This window comes from Setaria viridis, chromosome 5 (assembly GCF_005286985.2).
Source record: "Setaria viridis chromosome 5, Setaria_viridis_v4.0, whole genome shotgun sequence".
Taxonomy (NCBI): Eukaryota; Viridiplantae; Streptophyta; class Magnoliopsida; order Poales; family Poaceae; genus Setaria; species Setaria viridis.
Window position 1 is genome coordinate 44,853,303 of NC_048267.2, and position 13,299 is coordinate 44,866,601.

The 13,299-nt window shown below is 43.3% G+C and overlaps 4 protein-coding genes across 4 annotated transcripts; 2 read left to right on the forward strand and 2 right to left on the reverse strand.

The window, feature by feature from the left end:
- Window positions 1-1,418: 1,418 nt before the first annotated feature.
- LOC117858478 (protein LURP-one-related 11) lies at window positions 1,419-2,368 on the reverse strand. The gene has a single exon (XM_034741550.2). It carries the CDS (start codon window positions 2,297-2,299, stop codon window positions 1,694-1,696), a length of 606 nt encoding a protein of 201 aa, XP_034597441.1. The 5' UTR covers window positions 2,300-2,368; the 3' UTR covers window positions 1,419-1,693.
- A 2,482-nt stretch (window positions 2,369-4,850) lies between these two features.
- LOC117858644 (protein LURP-one-related 11) lies at window positions 4,851-5,835 on the forward strand. The gene is made up of 2 exons (XM_034741753.1): window positions 4,851-5,132; window positions 5,249-5,835. The coding sequence occupies exons 1-2, from the start codon at window positions 4,884-4,886 to the stop codon at window positions 5,627-5,629; spliced, it is 630 nt and encodes a 209-aa protein (XP_034597644.1). The 5' UTR covers window positions 4,851-4,883; the 3' UTR covers window positions 5,630-5,835.
- Window positions 5,836-8,549: 2,714 nt separating this feature from the next.
- On the reverse strand, window positions 8,550-9,501 carry LOC117855904 (protein LURP-one-related 11). Its single transcript, XM_034738304.2, has one exon. The coding sequence runs from the start codon at window positions 9,438-9,440 to the stop codon at window positions 8,835-8,837; it is 606 nt and encodes a 201-aa protein (XP_034594195.1). The 5' UTR covers window positions 9,441-9,501; the 3' UTR covers window positions 8,550-8,834.
- A 2,631-nt stretch (window positions 9,502-12,132) lies between these two features.
- On the forward strand, window positions 12,133-13,277 carry LOC117859270 (protein LURP-one-related 11). The gene is made up of 2 exons (XM_034742481.2): window positions 12,133-12,531; window positions 12,620-13,277. Exons 1-2 carry the CDS (start codon window positions 12,232-12,234, stop codon window positions 13,001-13,003), a joined length of 684 nt encoding a protein of 227 aa, XP_034598372.2. The 5' UTR covers window positions 12,133-12,231; the 3' UTR covers window positions 13,004-13,277.
- The last annotated feature ends 22 nt before the right edge of the window (window positions 13,278-13,299 follow it).

A 13,299-nucleotide genomic window follows, 5' to 3' on the forward strand; every position in this document is an offset into this window, starting at 1 on the left:
GCCTCCTCGAAATGATGTGGCGGCCGATTTATATTGTTGGACATTCTACCTTCTCTCTGATGTCATGTACAGGGACAGACACCCGTAACTTAGTTTACATTACAGATCACTTATCCACACATGGCGAGTACCATAACAATAAACAATCTCTATTATATTCCTAATAATCTGCTACCTAGACTCCTAGAGTGCATGCACTTGTGTTTTTGAGATGAAATGTCCTGCTTTTGGTAAATGGGCAGCTTCTGGCGATGGCATAAAATGGATGTGTGTGTGTGGAATTAATGTGGGTACTGAGTTAGCTAACTGATTAGTTTCCAAATGGCAAGGACAAAATGAACGTAAGAGCCATCAGATTAAAGTTTAAACAATGGAGAAGCTGACAGAAAATTGGGAGCCTTGTGCAGATTACCAACTATGCTAATAATGCGCGTAAAGTATTTGCAGATGCAGTTGTACCCGATCGATCGATGTGATGCCTTGAAAGTTGGAAGACTTCTGAAGATTATTTTCTCCAAGGCATGAAACCCATGTTTGCATTGTGTAGTTGTCTATACACAAGACAGAAGGAATCTTTTTGCTGATTGAAAATTAGTAGGTATAATATAAGGAGTCGAGAATTCAGTTTGAATAATAAATAACAAAATAACTTCTTGTGAACTATAAAAGAGAAATAAATTGGCGCACCAACAACAAAGGTACCTCAACGTTTGGATGGGAACAAAAGTACACTATGCACAGTTCTCCGTACATATGTGCTTTGCACGTTTATGATCAAAGTCTTCAGAGGCTAGCAGCAATGTCTTGCTAGTTTGGATTCATGCAGCAACAGCAAACTTATTAAGAGTTCTACATGAGTTTTGTAGAGAAAAAATAGGTCCTACTATTTTTTCCTTGCCAATCCTGTACCTGAAATATGTTCTCATCTTTAATTAAACCGCCTACAAGGGTTTTTGGATACTGCTTTATGAAGTCAGAGCTATATATATTGATGGTCTCCTACAACAAACAAAGCAAAAAAGAAAAACATCGTATTCATATATTGTAAATCATCTCATGCATAAACAGTTCACTGCAACGAAACACATGTAGGTCTACTCTGTTCCATGAACCATTTCTATAGCATATTTGAATTATGATAAAATGTTGTTCATCATCTCTATATAACTTCCATACGTGTCTACAATCCATCAATTTTTCATCTTGAACGAACATAGCGAAAATTATATTTGATTATATTAAGGTCCGATTTTATAGAGTATATGTTTATGCTTTCTTTGCTAGTAGCTCCTAGTCCTCGATATGCGAATAAGAATTTACATGTTAAACTTTGTATTGCTCATGCTAAACTTATGACCAAATGATGCTCAGAAAAAAAAATCAATATCAAAGAGAAAACAGTCAAACACAGATTAAAGTGCGTAACAAAAACAAGTCTGCTTCACAGATTATAGCCTTACAATTGTACATCCGTAGGACCCGGAAAAAACATCCACCAAAAAGGGAAAATCATCCTCAAATTGGTGGGAAAAATGACCGGCTATTACCGATACGAAACAAACTCTCACCATGTATCCTCCTAAGAATCAGTCTAACTGAAAAAAAAATCGCATGAAAAGAACAAGAACATATTCGTTCTTGTGAATTGTGATGCACGCTCTCCTGGAGAATCCTCGACCGTCCTCGTCAGCCGTCACATGCAACGGTTCATAAGGCCACAGACGACCACCATTCCCAGGACGAGCAGATGATCCACCCCCGACCCCACTGTCAGCGTCAGGACATCCTCTCCGAGCACAACCCCGGACGCCGTCTGCTTCCGCCCGATCGCCGCCACGACCGCGCCGTCGTCGGTGATCTTGTAGTCCGCTTTGCGCGAGCACCCGTCGATCGTGTACGTCCTCCCGCTGCCATGCATCGTCACGGCAGCTCCACCGCTCCGAGCCTTTTCCACGGTGAACCACGGCTTCGTCTCCTCGCCAAAACCCTCGCCGGCGTCGAAGTACCGGCAGGCCTCCCATCTCCTGAACATTCCAAACCTCTTTCTTTGGATCCTGATGAGCGTCTTGCCGGCGCGGTCCATGAAGACGACCTCGCGGCCGCCCCGGCAGCCGTAGTTGTCGACGCGGAAGGCGACGCCGCCGTCGGCTCCGTACACCGTGCAACCGTTGCCGCTGAACACCAGCGACTTCATCCACACCGTGTACGCTGCCTGCTTCTGCAGGCTTCGAGACTCATCCCCGGTGGGTGAGCAGGAGGGAGACGACGAGGCTGCAGGTAAGGGCTGGATCTTGGCCATCGAAGGAGGTCAAGACGCTAATTGCTCTCTGCTGTTCTTGTTCTTGGTGGCAAATCAAGGCTGCAGATGAGGATGGTGGTGTGGCTGTGGCAGTGACCTGGTAGCCCATATATATTACGGAAACCTAATTAAAAAAATTAACGGGTCACTGGGTACTTTGTTCTTATACGCGTCATGCAATATGATATAATAGTGCTGTACTAAAGTTGCTTATGCTAATCTAGCTTTGTACGAGTCAGCTATGAGCGAGCAGCTTCATTAGCATCACGTTTACCTGGTGTGTGATGGGAGTTTAATTTGATTAATAGTAGCATTTGGTATTAAAAGGCACAACAAGACCTTTCAGGGTTATACTACCACTACAAGCAGGTATAGTATACTGCTCAGTCTCTACGCACTAGGAGCTAGTAGCCTAATGTTCTTGAGTTCTACTGGGAGAGGCAGGCAGGCATACAGAGACAAACCCTCAGAACACAAGTTCAATTGAGATTCTTATATAGTCATATGCAAATACAATTATATATAAATATCAACCTTGTATTGAGCTTCATAAGAGCATGTCGTTGTTTGCGCAAGAACAGTTATGTGTAGTAGGTAGTAAGTAATCTGCAGCAAGATGCTTCTGGGAAGCGGAGGAGGTGAGGCTCTCCATGTTCTCTTGCACTACATGGACATGAGTAGTTTCATCCAATGCAGTTGAGGATTCCAAACTAACATCAGAAATTGGCATCCATCTGATCGTTCTATTCAGCGCAAATAAACAAAAAGAAGCTCTTGAACGATATAATAATGGATTAATGCATGAAGGATAAGTACTAACAGCTAGGTTTAATTTCAATTCGTCTTCCATGGAGTGATGGATATGCATGGCGGCCGATTTCTATAGGTGCCTTGTTCAGTTGTTCCTCCTCCTTCCTCTGATGTCAGCTACAGGGCCACCTCGAGCTTAGTTTACAGATCACTGGTCATGGCTACCATAACAATAAATAAAGTCTATTATTTCCCTAATCTGCCTAGAGTGCATGCATGAACTTGTGTTTTTCTGGATGAAGTGTTTCCTGCTTTTTGGGAATCGGCAGCTTCTGGTACTCTTGATGAACACAAAACTGATTTGATGTGGAATAATGAATTAGCCTCCAGCTCGACAAGATGATCAAGAGACCTCATCATATTTAACAATTGGTGGAAGGGCTGCCAGAAATTTGGGAGGTTCGTGCAGATTAACATCTGAGCTAATAATGCTCATAAACTATCTGCGGATGCAGTTGTACCCGATCGATCGATGTGATGGCATCGAAGACTTCTGAAGATCATTCATTCAAATTGTTTTCTCCAAGGCACGATCATCACGAGTGGACTGTAATCTCTGTACTGTGCAGGACAGAAGGAATCTTTGGGGTGTTGAAAATCAGCATCGTTTTTCTAGTTGAGAGTATTGAATAACATGCAGCAATCTTTGGGGTATTGAATAACATGCAGCAAAAACAATGTTGACCGAACAATATGCTTTTCCTCCAAACTTCTCGCTAATAAATAGAAAATAAATGGCGTATGTATTTTCTTAAATAAAGATACCTCAAGGTTCAGGTGAGAACAAAAGTGCAATATGATGGAAGTCTTCAGCTCGCTAACAGCTATAACTGTTTTGTTTGGATTAATGCATGGATTTTTCTTATATACATATATACATATATATATATATATATATTATTTTGCCAATCATCCAGTGTAAGCAGGCTCTTATCTTAAAAAACAGGGGATAAATCTGGCACTGGTGAATCATCATGTGTGTTACGTGCTTGCCAGTGAATCAACTAGTCAAATGAAAATGCGTGTGCCGCTTCAAAAAAAAAAAGTGTTTGGACTACTTTTACATAAAGTTGTGGCCTCTTATTCAGATGTAGATCACAGTGACCTCTTTTCACAAAGGCAGGAAAAAGAAAAAAAACGAGTTTGAAAATAAAGGCAGATCTATGACCGAGCAGCTGGACAAACAAAACAAGGCATAGAGCATAGCAACTACGGGTTAGCTTTGTTGGATACTCTCCTCTGAGCTCTGAAATGTAGATGCTCTGCTAAAAATACATTAAAGAAGAAGAACTACTGATAGATGCTCTCCTGCTACAAAAGCCAAGAAAATAAAATTTATCGGCTGACAAATGCACCTCAACAAAAACATGCATATTGTAATGAAAACATCACATTATGCATGTTGTAACGAAAAGATCATAATATGCATAATGTAATGAAAAGATCATAACGGCATGTGACACCGTCGTGCACAAAGTGTATAACGTACATGAAGCATCACTTTCCAAAAGACATAAAAGAGAGACAGTTCAGCATCTGATCCCTGACTATTGCATAAACAAATATTGTTAAAATTAACCTTGTGAAAATTGCATGCGGAAGCAAAACAGAACCCACCCTAATTCTTAAGAATTTTATATGACAAATCTAATCCGAGTACTATAGCACGCATGTAGGCCATGCACTTCTGAATTATGGGCGTGATGAGGCCGGCCATGCCCTGCTTGTATAAATACAGCAGACCGCTGCACTGACGCTCATCTCATCAGAAAACATGGCCATCACTAGGATCCAGCCGCTCTCTTCTCACCTGCATACTTGTGCTAACCCAGCTGATCCCATCCCTGAGAAGCAAGTTTACACGGTTTGGATGAAATCCCTGGTCTTCAACGGCCACGGATGCACGATCTACGGCCAGGATGGTCGCGTGGCCTACCGTGTCGACAACTACGCTTGCAGCCGCAGACGAGAGGTGTATATCATGGACAGTGGCGGCAAGACGCTGATCAAGCTGCTCAAGAAGGTAACTTCTACTGTTAATTCTGCACATCCATGAGGATTTGACATGCCATTCCCATCTCTGAAGAAACCGTAGAAGTAGCACTCATAGCTTTTGGTTCTTGTGATTTTTTGCTGCAGAATTTTGGGGTGTTCAAGACATGGAAGGGCTACTCCTATTGCAATGGCCCTGCTGGTCTGGAACAAGAGGATTCTAAGCCATGGTTCAGTGTTCAGAAATCTCATCGAATTCTGAAGGAGGAAGGGCCGTACAGTAGTTGTGCTATGGTAACAGTCTGTGTCAGTGGGAAGGTGTACAAGATCGAGGGCGTGTCACACAAATCCGAGTACAGAATCAGCGACCCAGATGGAGAGGTCGTGGCCGAAATGAAGAGGAAGCAGACGGCCTCAGGGGTTGTGCTGGGAGAAGACGTCCTGAGCCTGACAGTGAACCCCACGGCGGATCGCCTGCTTGTCGTTGGACTTGTGGTCGTGTGCGGCCTCCTCAGCCGTTGCATCTGAAAATACACAAAGGGTACAAATATTTTTAGGTTCTTTACAGCGTTTACAGATATATTTTTCCCAGCTAAGGATAAAACATTTTTGAGAAAGAAAGTTTTCTTTCTTTTTATTTTTTATTATCATTCAGTTCATCAGTTGTGGACATGTGCTGTGAGTGCTAGTATTTCTCATGAGAGCAGAATGGCAAGATTTTTCTTTGTTTTTCACCAATGTTGGTCTCAAAGGGATTCGACACCAACAGTAAGTTCTCAAAACAATGTGTCCTCCTTTACGATAGGGTAGGGTTCCCCTTTTATAGTGACTCGCGAGCCACTTTACATCCCGAAAATGTCATTTCTCAACTACAACATTCCTAGGATATGCCGTACATAAATTATTGGAGTAACGTGTACAAATTAAATTCCCCTACGTAGTCACACTTCTCACGCCCTTGTGTAGTCACACTTCTCACGCCTTGGTGTAGTCACGCTTCTCACGCCTTTATGTAGTCACGCTTTCATCCTCTTAGCCTCGGAACTTCTCCCCCATGCCAGATCAAGCTTTCAGCCTCGCATCATTGCCTTCACGCCAGACGAAACCTTCAACCTCGTGCCTTTATCCTTGGCTCGAGAAAGATGCCCAACCTCGTGGCATCTTAGTCCAGATCCGATCCTAAGTAAAATGTAGAGGAGTTGAAAGTCCGGTGTTCTAAACTAGCTTCGAACACTCAAGGGCAAGTCAAATTATAACTTAATTATCAGCAATAGCTGTTAGCTTCGAAATCTCTAAGTAGCGAAGAAGATGCAAAGTTAACCGGGTTCTGTTCGCTGGTACAGAGCTTGCGAGGTTAACCAAGTTTTGTTCACTGGTTCAAAAGTTGCGAGGTTAACCGAATTTTGTTCGCTAGTCCAAAAGTTGTGAGGTTAGGAAGTTTCTACCTACGAACGACGCTCGTGTGTAGTTTTTGGGCGATCCCAACAACCAATATCCATAAAAATCTTGTTGTACTGCCAGTGTACTTTTGCTGACTATTATGCTCCTTGTTATGCGTGCTTTTATGTTACGCGTGCTTCCTGCTGTCTCATGGCTTTAGATTAAGAGTAGTCAAAGTCCAGCCTCCCAAGTGTTGTTAAAAGAATGAGAGATTAATCATCGGTATTTGTAATTAAGCCACACATTACTGAACTTCGTCTCTAGGAGGCACAGTTAAAAAGAATTCGAACTTTTAGCTCGTCTTGGACTCTGAGGACGTTTATATAGAGAGCAGAGATGGAATCCTTCTATTCTGACTACTGTGTTATTAGACCTGAGCAAAATGCGGGTTGGGCCAATTTGGCAAAAATCCGGAATGTTTCGGGTTAAAAAACGTGACCAAGCCCGCCCAGAACAGCTTTCGAGCCGACCTTTTTCAGGCTTTTTCAGGCCAAGCCGAGCCACCCGATCTTTTTAAATAAAAATAAATAAGAAAAATAATCGGGCCGGACTTAGCCCGCCTAGGTTTTTTCGGGCTGGCAAAATGTACGCCACACCCGGCCCTATAAAGACCACAGGCCAGGCTTAGCCTGGTGGGCTCGGGCCGGGCCACCTTTTCTCAGGTCTATGTGTTATGCATATACTATGGAAAATAAAAATAAATATGTTAGGTCGATATCATCTATGTTTTAGAGTCTTTTCCTCGTTGCTAGTTTTCAGTTGTTCTTAAAAAAGAGTATTTTCAGTTGTTGATATAAAGCTCTTTTTCTTTCCTCCTTCTCACCCTTGGTTTGTTGTTTTTCCCTTTTTCTCTTCTAACAATATTCATGGCAAACCTCGTGCTGTCCGTTAGAAGAGCATCAACATATTGTGGATCACCTCAGGCTTGAAAGCACCTCAACAAAAGCATGCCTGAAATAAGAAATTATTTCACAGTTCTCAAGGCCCTACTGAATAATGCATGGATATCACACGTCTACCCCCTTCAATCCAATGTCGAGATTCATGAGTATGTAGCTCTCTGGGAGAAGATTAACCTACTAGCTCGAGATGATGGAGCAGAAGATCGGATCATTTGGAGATGGACGTCGGATGGAGAATACACGATTAGCAGTGCCTATCGTATCCATTTAAAGGCAGATTCAAAAAATTAGCAATTACTCCAATTTGGAGGGCAAAAGTAGGGCTAAAATGCAAAATATTTGCTTGGATCCTGCTCCAAAGGAAGATCCTCATAGCGGATAATTTAGAAAGGAGAGGTTGGCCGCATGATCCCATATGCAAATTGTGCAACTCTGCACCGGAAACACCCATTCATTTATGCAAGAACTGCCCCTACACGTGTGCAGTATGGACACAGGTGACCAGCTGGTTTGATCTTCATCAAATACCGAGCAGCAACTCTAACAAGCTCAATTCATGCCCGGTGGAAGCAAGGTAGACGGGGGGTTTGACAAGAAGCACAAACCTTTCTTCGATGGTCTTGTCTTGTATTTTTGGTGGAACATCTGGAAGGAGCAAGCGAGGTCGACGGGGATTTGACAAGGAGCACAAACCTTTCTTCGATGGTCTTATCTTGTATTTTTGGTGGAACATCTGGCCGAAGAATTTTTCAGCGGGAATCTAAAGAAGTTATGGACGTGGCCTATCTGATCAAAGAAGAAGTTCAGCTCTTTCAAGCGGCCCGAAGATTGAGAGGATCGTCAAATCAGTCATTTTAATTTCTTGCGTCGTGCCTCTTTTGGGTCGGTTCAGTTGTGGAGAGTGTTGAGTCGTTGTTTTTCAATTGTTTGGTCTGTTTGTTTTTTCTTTTTAGCTTTAAACTCCTTCTAATAAAAATTACGGCAAATCTGTTGCCATTCAATTAAAAAAAATAAGAAATTATTTTGTACGACTCCGTATATAAGTATATAACTTTGATGCACCTTCACGCTCCATCGCATTTTCAGCCTAAATATAGTCAGCTATATTCGGTTCTTATGATCGGAGTTTATTATAGAGTAATAGTCGGTTTCATACAGGCTGCAACCTTGCAATTGTACACTGGTACAACGAGGGGAAAAACATCCACCAAAAGGACAAAGCGTCCTTATAGCTTGGTGGAGAAAAAAATTCCAAGTTATTACCTATGAACAAATTCTCACGAATGCATATGCTCCTAGTAAGAATCAGATTAGCTGGAAAAAAAAAGGCCCTGAAAAAAAAACCAGTCTAGCACTCTCCTGAAGAGGTGGAGAATCCTCAGCCGTTCCGATCACAAGCGACGGTTGATAAGGCCACAGACAACCACCAAACCAAGGACGAGCAGATGATCCACCTCCGGTCCCACCGTCAGCGTTAGGACGTCCTCTCCGAGAACAACCCCGGACGCCGTCTGCTTCCGCGCGATCGTCGCCACGACCGCGCCGCCGGCGCCGCTGATCTTGTAGTCGGACTTGCGCGAGCACCCTTCGACGGCGTACGCCGCCCTCCCGCCGCCGCGCATAGTCACGGCGGCCCCGCCTTTTCTAGGCCTACACACCGTGAACCACGGCCTCGCCTCCTCGCCGCCGTCGAAGTACCGGCACGCTTCCCATCTCCTGAAGATCCCAAAGCTCTTCCTCCGGATCCTGATGAGGGTCTTGCCGGCACGGTCCATGAAGAAGACCTCGCGGCCGCCCCGGCAGCCGTAGTTGTCGACGCGGAAGGCGACGCGGCCGTCGGCGCCGTACACCGCGCAGCCGTTGCCGCTGAACACCAGCGACTTCATCCACACCGTGTACGCTGCCTGCTTCTGCTGTGTTGGGGATTCATCCCCGGAGGATGAGCAGCTGAGGGAGGGAGACGACGCGGCCGCAGGCAAAGGCTGGATCTTGGCCATTGAAGGGGCCGAAGAGCTAACTGCTGCTGTCGGTCGCTAGCTGCAGAATGAGGTGAGATGATTGTGGATGGGGACCAGTGCCTGGTCAACCGTTCGTATTTATAGTGCTTGCATTTTGTTTACCATATTTTCAGAGGCCTGATTAAAAAATTAAGCGGGGTATTGGGTACTTCTTCTTATACGCGTCATGAAATGTGATAATTTAGTGTCATGGTAAAGTTGTTTATGATAACCTTAGCTCTGTACGAGTCAGCAATCTGCAGCTTAGAGTAGCACCACGTTTACAAAGCGTGTCTCTGGAATCTGGAGTTTATACTAAACTCTTTGCTTGCTATAGTAGTAGGTAACAAAAGTCTTCAGGGATATACTATTACAGGCAGTGGTGTTCTAGAGTCTCTTACTCCTAGCTGTCGGTGGTTCATGAAGGGTGTGAAACTGTGAATGAGTGCGTAGATGAACAGCTGGGTTTGTGCATCCTTCAGAGCACAAGTTGAGCTTAGATTCTTACTCCATATGCTTAAGTCTAGATAACAGAAGTGGTAAGTATCAAACTTGGTAAGTAACTGAGAAGAAGAGTAACAGATGAGTCTCCCCATGTTCTTCAACTGCAGTTCAGGATTTTCAAAGCAACGGGGAGCATGCGAAAACAAATTTCAACACGAGTACTACCTCCGATCACTAAAACATGACGTTTCAGACCAGCAATGCAGCTTGTTCTTCTATACTGTTGCTTCTTGTCAGAACGTCAAGCTTTCTTGATGGGAGGTAATATTTAGCACCGACACCTACACTTTTTTTTTAGAAAACATCATTGCACCATATTAGTATGTTACATTTACTGCACCTCTTATCTTGTTGGAGTGATGTGGCGGCAGATTGCTATTGCTTTTTCTCCTCCTTTCTCTGATGTCATCTACAGGGACACACCCAGAACTTAATAATTAAACTTAATAATTACTCCCTCCGTTCCAAATTATAAGCCATTCCAACTTTCTTGGAAAGTCAAAGGATATCAAGTTTGACCGAATTTATACAATAAAATACTAACATTCATGATACCAAATAAGTACTATTAGTTCCTTCATTAAATATATTTTCATAGTATATCAGTGCCATAAATATTTGTGATCCTCTTTATAATTTTGGTCAAACATAAAATGGTTAGACTCCAAGAAAATTGGAATAACTTATAATTTGGAACGGAGGGAGTAGTTTGCAGGCCATATCGCTTAATCAAATATGACAGTGTACCATAACAATAAATAAATAAATAAAACTCTGCTTTCTTTCTGGGCGATGAAGTGTTTCCTGCTTTTTGGGAAATGGCAGCTTCTGACGTTCATGTGATGATATAAAATGTGGGAGTATGTGGAATATTGAATTGGCTACCTAATTATCTCCCAGCTCGACGAGAAGATCACGAGAGGCGTCGGATTTAATAAGGAGCTCCACAGTTCGATGTGATGGCAATGGTATGCAGACTTCGGATCACTGTTCATCCGAATTATTTCCTACAAGGCACGGAAAGCACGAGTGCATTATAAATCTACACTCCACAAGACAGAAGAAATCTTTGGGGTACTGAACATTAGCATACCTCCCCTGTGGTTTGGAATTGAGATTGCATAATGTATACCGAAAAAATTGTTGGTCTAATCAGACGATTTTGTTCCGAACTTCATGCAAATAAAAATAAAAGGAAAATGACACATCAACGTATGCTTTGAAAATTGAAAGAAAGACGTCTCAGCGTTAGGAAAGAACAGAAGTGCAGTATGTAGCACTATCCTCCCTGGATGCATATGAGCTTTGCATGTTTATGACCAAAGTCTTCAGCTCACTTTTTCAAACCAAAAAAAAAGGTCTTCAGGTCACTAGCAAGTTCAGTTAAATTTTGTTTGGATTGATTCTGGAAATTTTCGGGGAATCCTACTATTTTTTTACAGAAAAAGAAACTCCTAATGCAATTTCTTTGCCAGGCAATCCTCCGGCCCAAACATGCTCATGTGTTTGAAAAACAGAGGATGATTTTTGGCAGCAGTGAAGTTTCAAGTAATAAAGAACCACCTTTTTGTGGGGTACATGGTTGCCATTGAGTCAACTGGTCAAATGAAAATGTGTATGCAGTACTTTGAGAAAAATTGCGGCCTCTTTTGGCATAAGCATGAAATAGAAATAGAACTTGAAAATAAAGGCAAATCTATGACCTGCATCTTTTGAAAGTAGGCACACAAAGCTGCGCTTGAGTCTTGTGCTCAACAGTCTGCTATATAAACTACTGAATTATAAAAAGCTATATTCTCGGAAAAGGCAGTGTAGAGCTACTTCATAAGCATAACGACATCACACACATGCAAGATTGAAAAAGGTCGGTTGGGGGATACTGCCTCTGAACTCTGGAGTCTGAACACTGAACTCTGGATGTTCTCCTGCTACAAAGCAAAAACAATCAGAAAATATATCCCCATTGCGACACCACACGCGTTCTCAACAGAAACACGCGTGGAGAAGACCAGAAAATACTTGAGAGGACATGTGATACCATCGTGTACAAAGTGATGTATAATGTACATGCATCATCACTTTCCAAAAGAGAGAAACAAAAGAGATGTAGAGTTGGGTATCTGATCCCTGCTGACCACTTAAACAAATTTCGCTCAAATTAACCCTTGTGAACATTGTTGATCACCTAACTCTTAAAAAATTAAAAAAATGACGCGTATCTAACGCCGAATACTATAGCATCTGGAACGCAGGCTTGGTGAGGCCGGCCATATGGCTGCATGTATAAATGCAGCAGATGATTTGCAGTGACGCTCATCTCATCAGAAGTTCAGAACAAATGGCCATTACAAGGGTCCAGCCGCTCTCTGCTCACCTTCTGAAACCTTGTGCTACTCCGGCTGATCCAGCCGAGAAGCAGGTTTACACGGTGTGGATGAAATCGCTGGTGTTCAACGGCCACGGGTGCACGATCTACGGCCAGGACGGACGCGTCGCTTACCGTGTCGACAACTACGCCTGCAGCCGCAGCCGCGAGGTGTACGTTATGGACAGTGACGGCAAGACGCTGCTCAAGCTGCTCAAGAAGGTAGGTGCATGAGATGTCACTGTGTTTCCGTTCTCTGATGAAGTTTCAGCATAACTCTAACACTTTGGTCGTGTGTTCTTCCCTGCAGAATTTTGGGGTGTTCAAGACATGGAAGGGGTACTCTTATCGCATTAATGGCCCTGAAGGCCTGGAACAGGAGAACTCCAAGCCATGGTTCAGTGTTCAGAAGGCTCATCAAATCCTGAAGAAGGGAGGGCAGTACAGTAGGAAAGCTGTAGCGACAGTTTGTATCAGCGGTAACGTGTGCAAGATCGACGGCGTTTCATGCAAATCGGAGTACAGAATCAGCGACGCAAATGGCGAGGTCGTGGCGGAGATGAAGAGGAAGCAGACGGCCTCAGGGGTGGTGCTGGGAGAAGACGTACTGAGCCTGACAGTGAGCCCCGCGGCGGATCGACTGCTCGTTGTCGGGCTTGTGGTCGTGTGTGGCCTCCTCAGCCGCTGCATCTGATGAGTGGGGATTGGAGAAGGATGCTGCCATGCTGGCGTCATTTTTTTACGCTGCTTGCAGTGTTTAATCGCTGAGGAATGGGAAAAACACTTTCAGAGTTTACTGGGTCAGATTTAGAAGTAACCTTTTTTCCTCAGCCGAAGGGTAAAATATTTTTTGAGAAAGGAAGTGCACCTTTCTTTCTTTAATTTTTATTTTTATTTCATCCTTCGGTTGCGGATCTTTTGAAGTATATGTTTGTGAGTGACAGTACTTTCAATGTTCTTTTAGCAGTGAAGAATGCTACTGTACGATTT

Bases quoted from the DNA above. Each gene is read 5' to 3' on its own strand.
- LOC117859270 (XM_034742481.2), top strand. From the start codon at position 12,232: ATGCAGCAGATGATTTGCAGTGACGCTCATCTCATCAGAAGTTCAGAA. The intron at 12,532-12,619 runs GTAGGTGCATGA...TCTTCCCTGCAG, and splicing joins TGCTCAAGCTGCTCAAGAAG to AATTTTGGGGTGTTCAAGAC.
- LOC117858644 (XM_034741753.1), top strand. From the start codon at position 4,884: ATGGCCATCACTAGGATCCAGCCGCTCTCTTCTCACCTGCATACTTGT. The intron at 5,133-5,248 runs GTAACTTCTACT...TTTTTGCTGCAG, and splicing joins TGATCAAGCTGCTCAAGAAG to AATTTTGGGGTGTTCAAGAC.
- LOC117858478 (XM_034741550.2), bottom strand. From the start codon at position 2,299: ATGGCCAAGATCCAGCCCTTACCTGCAGCCTCGTCGTCTCCCTCCTGC.
- LOC117855904 (XM_034738304.2), bottom strand. From the start codon at position 9,440: ATGGCCAAGATCCAGCCTTTGCCTGCGGCCGCGTCGTCTCCCTCCCTC.